This window comes from Rhinoderma darwinii, chromosome 2 (genome assembly GCF_050947455.1).
Source record: "Rhinoderma darwinii isolate aRhiDar2 chromosome 2, aRhiDar2.hap1, whole genome shotgun sequence".
In the NCBI taxonomy this organism is placed as follows: Eukaryota; Metazoa; Chordata; class Amphibia; order Anura; family Rhinodermatidae; genus Rhinoderma; species Rhinoderma darwinii.
The window spans coordinates 425,661,565-425,676,192 of record NC_134688.1 but is presented as its reverse complement, the minus strand read 5'-3'; the positions used below and the strand labels follow the sequence as shown (position 1 = coordinate 425,676,192).

The 14,628-nt window shown below is 41.8% G+C and overlaps 1 protein-coding gene across 7 annotated transcripts in view; it reads right to left on the bottom strand.

Moving 5' to 3' along the window:
- ANKRD13B (ankyrin repeat domain 13B) overlaps positions 1-14,628 on the bottom strand; it is a 182,915-nt gene that overhangs the window by 42,830 nt on the left and 125,457 nt on the right. For all 7 annotated transcript variants that reach the window (XM_075854318.1, XM_075854319.1, XM_075854320.1 and 4 more), the window contains exon 2: positions 822-957. In XM_075854318.1, the coding sequence (XP_075710433.1) occupies positions 822-957 (136 nt within the window). The remainder of the gene's footprint in view (positions 1-821; positions 958-14,628) is intronic.

Here is a 14,628-nt window from a genome sequence, read left to right as displayed (position 1 = left end):
AATTGTCATTTGTTTATTTTTATGTTGCATATTATTGGATGCTGAAGTTAGGGCTTGTCCTCACGTAACGACTTCATTCTCCTACTTCTCCTTTAAGTCACTGAATGTTAAACTAAGCTGATGCTTTATGGGGGGATGCAGTGATCTGGCACTTTTTAGGGGGGCACTCTGATGACATTTTTAATGGATTCCAGGCTGGTGCTGTGGCTGTTATTGTGGTAATGGTGGTAGGTACACCTCTGAACATTAGGATAGTTGTTACCACATAAAATATTTATGTGCTTATATCAAACAATGCGCTTTTCATTAAATAGAGAATAACCCCCTAAATATTCATTGTCTACTCTTCAATCACAACAAGCTAAACCTTACTGGGGAAAATTTCTGCTTGCAGGTGCGTAACACATTAGGAGCCTCATGCAAAAAAAAGTGTCAGGGTTGCCTAGAGCAACCAACCAGATCACTTCTTTACTTTTAAAATACGCTCTAAGAAGATAAAAGCTGGAATCTGATTTGTTTCTATAGGCACCTCTGACACTTTTTTTCTTAGGACAGTGTTTAGGAATGAGGCCCTAGATGTCTATAAAATGTCAGCAGTCTCAACGTCAAAGTAATATGTCTAACTTGCTTTTGACAAAATTACGTTGAAATTGAGCTAATAAATTTATTGGAAAATGTCCTGGTTTTTATTTTGATAATCAAAAGGGACCAAAAAAGGTGTGACGTTTTCAGAGAGCAGTTGTCATTGCCATGGCAATCAATGACACATTTCTTTGACAAAATATTGTAATTCTTTAGTGATTATGTATAATGCCACTTACCAGTCCATCCACTGCGGTTTTCCTTACTGACATCTGCCCCATGATTGAGCAGTACTTTGGCACACTCCAGATAACCTAATGTGGTAGCAAGATGAAGGGGGGTCCGTCCCCGTGGGTCCACCTGTTCAATCTGGTCCTGAAAAAAAAAGAGGTTTGTATACGTATGGAGATACTTATTTATATCCTTGCGCCTATGTAGAGGTAATGTGGACAAAACAAAGTTAGATCACTACAATTGAAAATGAGACAAAGGAGCCGAGATGATAATTCTGAAAAAAGACCCTGTTTAACCAACTTAGTGTTATAGGACTGTATTGACCATTGTACAATATACAATTTCACTGCCAATTGGTACATCTAACAGATGTCCCCCTTAAATTAAAAAAAAGTTCATAAATTAGTAGGATGTTATATCTTTGGGTTTTGTACGTATTCAACCTCTGACCCTAAAAATCTTTGATTTTTGTACAGAATGGAGTTAATGCTTTTTAGAAATGCATAGGTCACAGCATTGCTCAGTGGCCTAGAGCTGACTGAAGAACTAATAAGTAGAAGATGACAGTAGAAATAGACAGCAAGATGTCAAAGGAGAAAAGGACCAGGCATGTTGGATTTCAACATGCCCAATCCTTTGTTCCTGTGGGAGTTAAGTCAATGGTAAAGGTGTTTGGCAGTGGCATATTCCCCTCTCCCCATTGAAATGCCCAGCGTGTATGTACATGGGGGAGTTAGGAAAGAAAGCTGTGATAGCTATCAAATGTATATGGCCGCCTTAAAACCTGAAAAATTTCTGTAGCTAATCCAATGTGCATATTAAATGAGGTAATGATGTCTACATACATGTACCTTGGCCGACCCTTAGGTCCTATTTCTTTATAAGCTCAGCCAACAGTTACAGCATGAAAATAAACTTGCCTTTTAAGATAACTCTACTGCATAATAAATAATATAGTCCTAATAGTGTAAGAACTACAGAAGAACACAGTATACTGCATCAACACTAATAACCAAAAATGCTAAGTATACTCTGTGTCATGGAAAAGCAGATTAAGAGGAACTAGAAAAAAGTTATTAAAACTGGACTTCATGGATATTCCATTCCAAATTTGCATAATATCCCCAAAAAATGTAATATGCTTTGCTCGGTGCAGTCTTTAATCAAGAATTAGGAATATAGTGTCAATAAAACAAGATGTGCTGTTAATATTCTCACTCTTGATCTGAAAAAAATTATCATTGTCCATGTCACTGCACCTTCGCTCCAGGATTTCAATTCAAAGAGAACTAATTTTTATGAATTGTTATGACCATGTTAATTTTTTTAATTTTTAGAACAGCACTCTACCTGTAAAAATGACACTGACCGTAACGTCATGGTTATTGGCCTGTGACATAAAAATAGTAATTACTTGCAGATATAAGAAAGTAAAATATTCTCCAGTGATCCTTTTATCCTTCTGCCCCCCCCCCCACCACATCCTTACTTCCCGCAAAGACCACTTACGTGAAATGGGAGGCAAGTTAATTTTTCATTAGCTGGACTTGCTAAGAGCCCAAAGCATTCATGCGCACAACGAAAAGGAATAATACTGACGGAAATGCATAGAATCTACATGAATTCAGAAAGAGGGGAGTTAAGCGTGGTGAAGAGTCTGGTGCCCCTCCTGAAAGACATGAACCCCACTTGGCTGTGCTAGGAATGAGAACTAAGGTCATAAAAGCTCTTTTTTGCTGACATGTTTGATAGTACAACTCTTAACTCTTATTGCGTTATGCTTGTGTCATTTTCCTTTGATAAACACTTTGCCACCAACATGGAATGGAGCAGTAGAAGATCTGTGTCTCTAATGGCACAAGAGAGAATGAGGCCCAGTTCACACATCAGCATCATATACAACGTGTGTTTCCACAGAGGAAATCAAAGGCATAAACTTGGATTTCTGATGGCCGAGTAATAGCCCCATTGTCATTTAATGGGGCTAATCCTCGGCTTTTCCGTGCAGAATCTACAGACATAAGTCAAAACTATTATTTTTACATTTTCTACACTGTCATTACTTCTGCATTACAGTATCTGTATAGAACATTCTTTTAGTTTTAACATATAATAAATATCTACTATTATAGTGTTCCTGCACTGTCAGTGAGGAGAGTCGCCACCAGTATATTACATCTAGTATTCTGTATGACATGTTCCATCCAATAAAATGTTAATTTTCTATGATGCTTATTGTTCTGACAGACCCATGCCAAGTGACAAGATTCTTGATGTGAACTCTGGCTCTGTGTGATAGAAAGTTCTCGCAGTGCGTCCTACTCCAGGGACTGACAGTCCATAACAGACGGCTATGCGTGCTGCTTCCACTGTAATTTGGCCTCAGTGTAATCTCAGTGGACTACAGGCAGCTCCTTCTGCCGCTTCCCATTTAGACCATTCATGCGTCTTTCTCAGTCACCAAGGACCACAAATAGTATGCATCAAAAAATTAACCTTTCCTATCTCTAAAATGGGCATGACATAAGATCAACATCATTGAACTCATAACGTGAGAGGACATAGAAGAGATGCAGAAAGGAGATGACTTGAGTGATCCTAACATTAAACATTAGCACATATGGTCCATACGGCTAATATTTAATATAGAACTGCCCTAGGGATGTTATTCCATTAACAAGCAATTAAATTGATAGTTTTTTCTATCCTGCCACTAAGAAGGTTACCAGAGGATTTCCCTTTAAATTATAAAAAAAATATATTACATTGTAATTGTATTATTGACAAACGGAGGAGAAGCAGTGATCCAGCGCCAAATAATTTAAAAGGAAACAAAGTTCCAATTTTATTCCAAAACTTCTTATAAAATTTTCAAATGCAAGGGTGGTTAGCAGTATTAGATTATGCCTACGCATTTCGGACAACGCAAATGTTCTGGACACAAGCGTTGTCCGAAAGGCGCAGGCATAATCTAATACTGCTAACCACCCTTGCATTTGAAAAATTTTTAAGAAGTTTTGAAATAAAAATGGAACTTTGTTTCCTTTTAAATTACTTGGCGCTGGATCACTGCTTCTCCTCCGTTTCTTGTTGACTCTACCGTGTGCCGTCACGGGGATCCGGACACAGTCCGCACTGAAGACCTGCTATTGGTGAGCTGGAGGATTTCTTCCTTTTCTTTTAATTGTGTTATTGCATTGATACAGTATATTGCATGGTAATTTTATATTACAGTTCAGGAGCATTTCTGCTGTTTTGGCTTTCAAGGAGGAAAGGAACAATACATAGGCTGTAATCACACATGGAGTTTTTATTGCATTTTTTTTTGCCAAATAAAGAATTGGATACAAAAGAAAGGAGAAGTAGAACTCTTTCCTTTATGCTTTTCCTTCTTTTTGATTCACTCCTGGCTTTGACATAAGAAACTGCATCAAAAAGTACCACAAAAACTGATTTTAGCGATAAGGTTGTGAGCCACAATGGAATCAAAATCCTAATAATAAATATTGTGACAGGATCAATTTCTTAATATATATTTATAACAGTTAGGGCTTCATTTGTCTGCTACATGGTCCGAAATGTCCAGCAGACGGAGTTGAATGATATTATTTTGGCTACCTGCATTTAACACTAGAGGGAGTTTAGGAGCTCACTTGTATACAACTGAACAATAAAACATTAAACAGTCATGGGAGTTTTCAAATGCATACTTTTTAAACCCTCTGCTCTCTGGTTTTTACGATATGAGTATTTATCTGCACGTATCCACGAGCCTAGCCCTTTATATTACAAGCTCTAATATAAAGGGCTAGGCTAGTGGATATGTGCTGGACACTACTCATAGCGTAACAACCTGCGTAGATACAGTAGTGCCACACTCAGTGGGGGTTTCCGGGCAACTGGAAACCCCCTCTCTTTATGCGCCACTGACAGTAGGCTCCTACACATCTACATTTTATTATTTAACTCTTTGTCTATGCAGAAGATTTGGAGCTCTGTATCAGGCAAATAAAGCTACAACTGTTATAAATATTTATTAAAGAAAACCTCCAGTGGAAACACAGATTCCATGTCTACATTCCCACCTGACTGTATACCACACGCTACACTTTTATGTATACTGTACTTACTTCTTGAACTGCTGCCTTGTCTGTGCCTTAAAAAAGCCTCCATCTTGATTCTTAGATTTACCCAGCTTTCTCTTCTCTCTGCTTTGCTATCAATCCCATTATACTTCAGCACAGCATCACATGACCAGCTATAGACCATACCATTTCTGCATGCTGGGGGACACTGATTATCATTCTCTCTATATTCTCCTCAACAAGCTGAGAAACCATAAGTATATAGACAGAAGCTGTGTAATTATCAGTGGTAGCTGATGATAGAAGTTTCTGTCCCCCTGTGCAAAATTAGTGTGGTACAGGAACTGCTGAAGCCTGTGATGGGGGACACATAGATCTCCATAGACTCAAGTAGAAAAAGCGTGTCACCGAGCCGGAGTCACACTGCTGCTAAGCAAACATCCCTGTCTGATATATATAGAGATAGAAGCAGCAAGATAACAGGTTGAGAGACTGACACATGGAATACCATAATGGTACACATGGGAAAGTTCAATTTTGGCTGGAGTGTCCCTTTAAGTTTAAAAATTAATCCAATGAGAATGTCCATCCTAAAAATGACACAATGCCTAAACTCCAGCACAGGGTACCACCAGTCACCCTGTGAAATGAAGGGGGACAGAAGTGCTAGTATCCATATACATTAGCAGAATTTCTATTCTATGCTGAATGTCTCCAGTCATTCTCCTCAGCTCAGCACTTGCAGAAATTCATTAGGGAGACGACCGATGCCCTAATAAATAATTTTAGTAGCAAACTGTAGTTTTAATTTTAAATATCTTTTTCATTTTGAAATGAGAAGTATGGATACTACATTTGATCCTAGCCCAAAGTACTAGAAGTGATCGACTTTAAGATTTAAGACTATTCCCTTTTACACTCTTTCTTATCAGCCACTGTTGTATTGTGATAGCAAACGTAGGCCACTCCAGGCTATTCAACTGGCAACCTCTGGGATATATGTATATCACTGGAGCATTAAAGGAGAACACAAGATTCAATATTCTCTTTTACTAGAATATACCCGCACTTGATACAGCAAGAATAAGCTCCATGTGAGAGTTCGACTGAAATCAAAGATGACAGCACTATAACGTTACAAAAAAAACCTTAAATGAAAGCCATTTATAATGAGTGTACTCGGAAGACATGAGTGCTCCGGAGCGCTACATCAGCTGTCAATTAGTATGATGCTGACATCGGAAATAATGACTGACAGCCACTCAAAGAGCAGTGAAGAATACCATGTGGAGACAGCAGGGGTTCATGAAATGAAATACAAGTATCATATATTTTATTTAGAGAACGGGAAAGTTGCAATTACATATAAGCCAATTTATGTCTGGCTCATTTGTTCTTTAAATCATGCTATTTCCTAAAAGAATCACTACAAATGGAAATTTTTATTTCTTATTGGTCATATAGCAATATTTTGGGCTAAATTGGAGCATAATTTTACATATAATGTACATATTCTTATGTGATTGTCAGATATTCAAAGTTACTAAGTAATCTTAAAAAAATCACAATATTATCTAAAACAAGTGTGATGATTAGTTATTGAACATTTATATAGACTGTGCATTTTTATTAAAGGAGTTGCTTATAATAGAACATTTTATATACCATATTTAAGAATTCTGAGTTAATAGAGGGGTCCTCTGTTCAGGATACTCATCTCTTTGGCCAGAGTGCAGTGCAGTTACAAAGAGTGTCTCTTCCTCTGGAGGACATGTCCTGTGCTACATTACAGAGACAGCCCATTGATTTGAATGGAAAATATGTAATACTTCATTTCCCCTGTGGTGGCGCTGCAGGGAAATGAAGCACTTCCAGGTTTCTCTACAGATAACAGCTGATCCCTGGGGGTCCCGGCAGGGGGACACTTTGTGATCAGCATATTGTCAAAGGAACTCTTCGAACAGGCAGAGATTGTCTAAACTCCTTTTAAAAATAATTGTGATTGAGCTTTTTAATGTTACAAAAAATTCAATAAACAAGTGTCAGAAACATGACGACATCCATAATGATATAGATAGGGTGATTACGATCCCTGTGTTAACAGCAGAATATGCATAACACTATTCATGAGTCACAATGTGAAAAACAACATTACAAAAATGCAAAGCAAGGCCACCACAAAGAATACACAAAGTGACTATTGGAATCAGTTCATAGGTATACCAAGGCATTAAATAAAGGAACAAAGACAACATGAGGTGTTCATTTATGAAACCTACAATCAGCTAAGACAATAGCCGCATCAACGTCACCAACTAATAATATCCATATAAAAGGTTGTTAAAATACAGATCCCATGATTCTGACTTACTTACAAACCTATAGGCACTCCGTGTGCTGCTGTATGGTGTTTTTGTAATATATGATGAGATGCTGCATGCTAGATTTTGTTTCCTCAAGCATTCCATTTCAAAAATCTTCACAGGCCAAGAGAGTATGGGATGGAGGCAGTGGGGAACTACCAATGGCTGCTACAGCGGTAGCGACGCCACATTCAATAGTATCTGCGTCCTTAAGATGCAGATACTATTGAACACCATGGCAGAGCAGGGAGGTATCTCCCTGCTCTGCTATTTACTGGGCTACAGGCCATGTTCTGCCTGCATGCAGAAACAGGATCCCTGCGTTGGCCGGCGTGATGATGTTAGTGGATTACGCCGGCCTACGCAAGGATCCCGTCAGAGTTGATTCGCACTGTTCATCACGGGAATGGGGCCTAGGTGAGTATACTATTTTTTGTTTTATTTGTTTGCGGGGCGCTATCTACAGAGGGGCGCTGTATGATGCTATCTACAGGGGAGGCTGTATAGCACTATCTAAAAGGGGGAGGCTGGCGCTATCTACAAGGTGGATGTGGGTGCTGTATAGCACTGTCTACAAGGGCGAGGTGGGGGCTGTATGGCACTATCTATAGGGGGGCTGTCTGGCACTATTTACAGGCGGGCTGTATGGCACAATCAACAAGGGGGAGGTGGGGGACACTATCTACAATGTTGAGGTGGGGGCACTTTACAGGGGGGCTATATGGCACTATCTACAAGGTCAGGTGGGGGCACTATCTACAAGGTGGCTGTAAGGCACTGTCTACAAGGAGGGCACTATCTACAGGGGGAAGGGTGGCACTATCTACAAGTGGGGTGTGACACTGTCTACAAGGGGGGCTATGTGGCACATGGGGGGGCACTATCTACAGGAGGCACTATCTACAAGGGAGGGCTGTGTGTGACACCCAGTCAAAAGTTTGCTATGGGGCCCAGTCCTTCCCAGTTACGCCCCTGGATGGAGGACACAGTTTTGCAAGTCCGCACAAAGATAAGGCAGTTGCTGAAGATGTAGCAAATGGGAGAATCGGTGGACTATCAGGTCCATGCCCAGAGGCCCAACTTGAAGCTCCTGGGCCCCAATGCAAGATCTATAACAGGGCCCACACATACCATATATAATTTATAATACTGGTGTCTTCTTATGCAGCTGAGGTGCTTTTGGGCCCCCTCAAGCTCCAGGGCCCGGGTGCGACTGCTACCTCTGCACCCCCTATAGCTACGCCCCTGTCCATGTCTTACTGTTAGACACGAAGCCTGTATGGGCTACTGCAGCCTTAGGCCCCATTTCACACTAACGTGTTTTTGCGGCCGCAATTCCCCCGAAAATCCACTGGAGAATTGCGGCCCCATTCATTTCTATGGGGCCATGCACACGACCGTAGTTTTTACGGTCTGTGCATGGCCCAGGAGCCCGCACCGCAGAAAGAACGGACCTGTCTTATTACGGCTGTGTTCTGCGGTCCGGGCTCATTGAAAATAATGGCCGCAGCCATGTGCATGTCCCGCGATTCGCGGGCGTCTCACGGCTGACAGTCCGCAGCCGGCCGACCCGAAAATCACGGCCGTGCACACGGCTACGGTCGTGTGCATGAGCCCTAAAGGTGATATTACACAGCCCGATGTGGGCCGTGTAAATGAGCACCGATAAACGAGTCAGCTCTTTGGTCGGTGCTCATTTGCTCATTTCACAAGAAGTTAGTGTGGGGACAAGCACTCGTTACTTCGACCGCTCGTCCCCATACATTTTTATCATGTCGGCAGCACGTTTCACTGTTTACACAGGGAGATGTGCTGCCGACAACGATAATAGTCTCGGCATTTAAAACAATGCAATCAGCCGATGAACGAGAGTTTTCTCGTTCATCGGCTGATCATTGCCCTGTTTACACAGGGCAATTATCGGTAACGAGCGTTCTGCAAACGCTCCTTTGCCCGATAATTGGCCGGTGTAAATGGGCCTTAGTCTGCAAATTCTAAAGGGACTTTTTTAAATGGGTTATCTCACTATGACAACCCCTGGGGTCTATGTGTCTATCTCTGTCTTTGCATAGTTACATAATAAAAGTTTGTAATTAGTTAAGTGATTACAATTGGTAGAGGGGTCCCCATATTCAAATGTAGCTTTATTTCATTGACATAAATAACAATGTGCACATTCTGCAAAACTTATGTACTCCACTATATTGTTTTCTACCTCAGATCTTTAACTGAAACTGTTAAAATTGTGATTAAAATAATTTTGGCATTATATTACTAAATATCATGTGCAGTTTGATAAAGACCAGACTGCTCGACTGTGTAGGTGTTAAGATAGAAACAAGTAATGGGATATCTTGATGTACAAATTCATCCAAAGCATAGATGTATTCACCTTTGATGTACTGTACCGGAGCAATCCCAGAGTGAGATAAATATGGCTATTATACACATGCAGAGTTTTTAATAATGTCTAAACAAGGTAATGCTGAATTCAGACGACCAATAATGTTAATTTTATGGATTCTCCAATAATTCAGTACAAAATCTATGACAAGCCAACTTACTCTTCTCATTAAACCCTCCCGAAGTGCAATGGAAAGAATGATCAAACCAAAGAGGCTCATAATGAATTACTATTATTCCAACATTTTATTTAGATGAAAGTCCTGAATATTTATATTTGGCAAATAACAACAAAGTAATATATATATATACACAGTGGATGTAAAAAGTCTACACACCCCTGTTAAAATGGCAGTTTTTTTTTTCATGTTACAAAATCTGTATGAGATGATTAATTTCAGAACTTTTTCCACCTTTAATCTCTCCTATAATCTGTACAAATTCATTGAAAAACGAACTGAAATCTTTTAGGGTGGAAAAACAAAAATAAAAAAAATGAAGTTGTATATATCTGCACACCCTTAAACTAATACTGTTAAAGAGGCTCTGTCACCAGATTTTGCAACCCCTATCTGCTATTGCAGCAGATAGGCGCTGCAATGTAGATTACTGTAACGTTTTTATTTTTAAAAAACGAGCATTTTTGGCCAAGTTATGACCATTTTTGTATTTATGCAAATGAGGCTTGCAAAAGTACAACTGGGCGTGTTGAAAAGTAAAAGCACAACTGGGCGTGTATTATGTGCGTACATCGGGGCGTTTTTACTTCTTTTACTAGCTGGGCGTTCTGACGAGAAGTATCATCCACTTCTCTTCAGAACGCCCAGCTTTTGGCAGATCACGCTGTGACGTCACTTCCCCAGGTCCTGCATCGTGTCAGACGAGCGAGGACACATCGGCACCAGAGGCTACAGTTGATTCTGCAGCAGCATCGGCGTTTGCAGGTAAGTAGCTACATCGACTTACCTGCAAACGCCGATGCTGCTGCAGAATCATCTGTAGCCTCTGGTGCCGATGTGTCCTCGCTCGTCCGACACGATGCAGGACCTGTGAGTGACGTCACAGCGTGATCTCTCGAGAACACGCTGTGTCTGCACTGCCAGAAGCTGGGCGTTCTGAAGAGAAGTGGATGATACTTCTCGTCAGAACGCCCAGCTAGTAAAAGAAGTAAAAACGCCCCGATGTACGCACATAATACACGCCCAGTTGTACTTTTACTTTTCAACACGCCCAGTTGTACTTTTGCAAGCCTCATTTGCATAAATACAAAAATGGTCATAACTTGGCCAAAAATGCTCGTTTTTTAAAAATAAAAACGTTACTGTAATCTACATTGCAGCGCCTATCTGCTGCAATAGCAGATAGGGGTGGCAAAATCTGGTGACAGAGCCTCTTTAAGGATCTGCCAGGCACAGCTTCTGTGTATACGCCCATAGGTAATCAGTCTGCACCTGCTTCTATGTCTGTGAGACTGACTCCATCTTCCACCACTCAGGATGGCAGGCTTAGGAGTGGGAGAGCCTATCACAGCCTGGCCAGACGGAGCTAGCTCCCGCCCTCTGTCTATTTATACCTGCCTTTCCTGTTCCTCCTTGCTTGTGATTCTTCTGTTTAGTTTCCTAGCCCTGCTGCAGCTTCTGTACTATTTGACCCTGCTTCATATGACCCTGGCTTACTGACTACTCTCCTGCTCGGCGTTTGGTACCTCGTACACTCCTGGTTTGACTTGGTTTGTTCACTACACTCCTGCTCTGTGTTTTGTACCTCGTACACTCCTGGTTTGACTCGGCTCGTTCACCACTCTTGTTGTTCACGGTGTCGCCGTGGGCAACTACCCCATTTCCCTTTGCTTCTGTGTACCCTTGTCTGTTTGTCTGTCGTGCACTTATTGAGCGTAGGGACCGTCGCCCAGTTGTACCCCGTCGCCTAGGGCGGGTCGTTGCAAGTAGGCAGGGACTGAGTGGCGGGTAGATTAGGGCTCACGTGTCTGTTTCCCTACCCCCATCATTACATAATCACAAGCCCTTTACCTAGTCTACCCTGGTCCCTCACACTACTATGGACCCCCTTGAGACCCTGGCTCAGCAAATGCAGGGTCTCTCCCTACAGGTCCAGGCCCTGGCTCAGAGGGTCAACCAGCCTGATGCTACCATGGTAGTGCCCCTCACCTCACCTCTTGAATCCCACCTCAAGTTGCCTGACCGGTTCTCAGGGGACCGGAAGACTTTTTTCTCCTATCAGGAGAGTTGTAGGCTCTATTTTCTCTTAAAGCCCCACTCCTCAGGTTCTGAGAGCCAGCGGGTGGGTATAATTATGTCCCGGCTCCAGGAAGGGCCCCAAGAATGGGCCTTCTCCTTGGCCCCTGACGCCCCTGAACTTTCCTCCGTTGATCTTTTCTTTTCTGCTCTCGGACTCATTTATGACGAGACTAACAGGACTGCCTTTGCCGAGAGTCAGCTGGTGACCTTATGTCAGGGTAAGAGACCTGTGGAGGAGTATTGTTCTGACTTTAGGAAGTGGTGCGTAGCTTCTCGGTGGAATGACCCTGCCTTAAGGTGCCAGTTTAGGTTGGGTCTGTCGAACGCCCTGAAAGACCTGCTAGTTAGTTATCAATCTTCTGACTCCCTAGACCAGGTTATGGCTTTAGCGGTACGACTTGACCGACGTCTCAGGGAACGACAACTGGAACGTTTTTGTGTTTTCCAATCTGACTCCCCCATGATGCCTCCCGAGGTTCCGTTGCTTCGCTCTTCCACGGAAGACTCGGAGGTACCCTACCCCCATCATTACAAATACTTTGTTGAATTATCCTTTTACTTTATGACAGCATTCAGTCTTTTTGGGTAGAAGTCTATCAGCATGGCACATGTTGACTTGGCAATTGTTGCCCACTCTTCCTTGCAAAAGCACTCCAAATCTGTCAGATTTCGAGGGCATCTCCTGTGTACAGCCCTCTTCATGTCACCCCACAGGTTTTCAATGGGATTAAGGTCTGGGTCATTCCAAAATGTTGACCTTCTGCCGGTGAAGCTATTCTTTTGTTGATTTGGAGGTATTCTTTGGGTCGTTGTTGTGCTGAAAGGTGAAATTCCTCTTCATCATCAGCTTTTTAGCAGAGGCCTGCAGGTTTTGTGCCAATATTGACTGATATTTGGAACTGTTCATAAGTCCCTTCACCTTGACTAAAGCCTCAGTTCCAGCTGCAGAAAAACAGCCCCAAAGCATAATGCTGCCTCCACCATGCTGCACTGTGGGGATGGTGTTCTTTTGGTGATGTGCAGTGTTGGCTTTGCGCCAAACTTACCTTTTGGAATTATGGACAAAAAGTTCAACATTGGTCTCATCAGTCCATAACACATTTTCCCACATGATTTTAGCAGACTTGATGTAGGGCTTTGCAAAACATATCCGGGCTTGGATGTTTTTCTTTGTTAGAAAAGGCTTCCGTCTTGCCACCCTACCCCACAGCCCAGACATGTTGTCACACAACCAGTACCTGCCAGAAAGTCCTGCTGCTCCTTTAATGTTGCTGTAGGCCTATGGTGGCCTCTCGGACCAATTTTCATCTTGTCTTTTCATCAAGTGTTGAGGAACATCCAGTTCTTGGTAATGTCACTGTTGTGCCAAATGTAATCCACTTCTTGATGACTGTAAAGGGAAGTGTTTTATATATTTATATCTATGTACATGTGAGTGTAGATATATATTTGTCCCTCCAGAAAGGTGTATATTCATCTCCCTACCAGGTAATCAGACACCCTGGGGGATGGAAACTATAAACTGTGAACTAATCCAGGAAGCAGGAAGTTCCAACTGCCCTTCCATCCCCCTACTATATAATGGTATTCCATGAGGTAGCCATGAGGCCCAACCCCCCCCCTTTCACATGCATGAGCTGTAATGTCACACAGATGTGCACGGACAAGGTATAAGAGGGTCAACGGCCTCACGCTCTGTCTCTTATTTCCTGCTACCAATGGACTCCACTTCCCTCCTGGTCTGCTCACTTTTCCTGCCTACCTGAAGACACACCAACTTGGACCACATGGACCGCTAAGTATCCACGTGTAGCAGCAGCTGCATGTTATGCTCTCCCCCCTCCTTTACCTGCATATTTGTTTAACCCTTTCCCACCATTTACCTGCTACACAGCAACCCATTCTGAAAACCCTTCCCACTGTTGACCCTTTTACCTGATTATTAACCCTTAGTGCATAGGGAACATTATATTAGGAGGGAGTGGGACAGAAATAGTGAGCGTGTATTGTATTGTAACGTAATGTCTATGTATGTGTAGGTAAGTGGGTGGCGGTATAATTAGGACTGTGATACCGTGTTTATACTGTACTACGTATAGTGTGAGTATACTCAGTATATATTAACATTTTATATGTATTGGGGTATACGTATACTATACGGTGATCGGTTACTGTGTTCAGTGTTTGGTGTATTTTATATGTAAGTGTGATTATTGTTAGTAATAAATATTACCCTTTATTTACTATACAATTGTATTTACTGTACGGTCTTATTCCCCTGAGTAGAAGCAAAGCAAGCAGACGTTAGTATAAGGAAAAGGTAGGGGAACTAGGCAAAACACTAGTGACCCTGATTATAATGGCGGTAGTAATAGTGGGGGACACAAGTAGGTTGAAACCCGCTATTATACCAGCCCTTTTACACACGTGTGTGTGTGTGTGTGTGTGTGTAGCTTATATATATATATATATATATATTATATATACAGTATATTTATAAGTCCTTTTTCAATGACCGTCTTTCACTGTGTTCCATGGTATATCTAATGCCTTTGAAATTCTTTGGTATCCTTCTCCGGACTGATGCCTTTCAGCAATCAGATCCCTTTGATGTGTTGTAAGCTCTTTATGGACCATGGCTTTTGCGGTTACATGCATCAAAGAAAATGTTAGGAAATCCTAATAGAACAGCTGAACTTTATA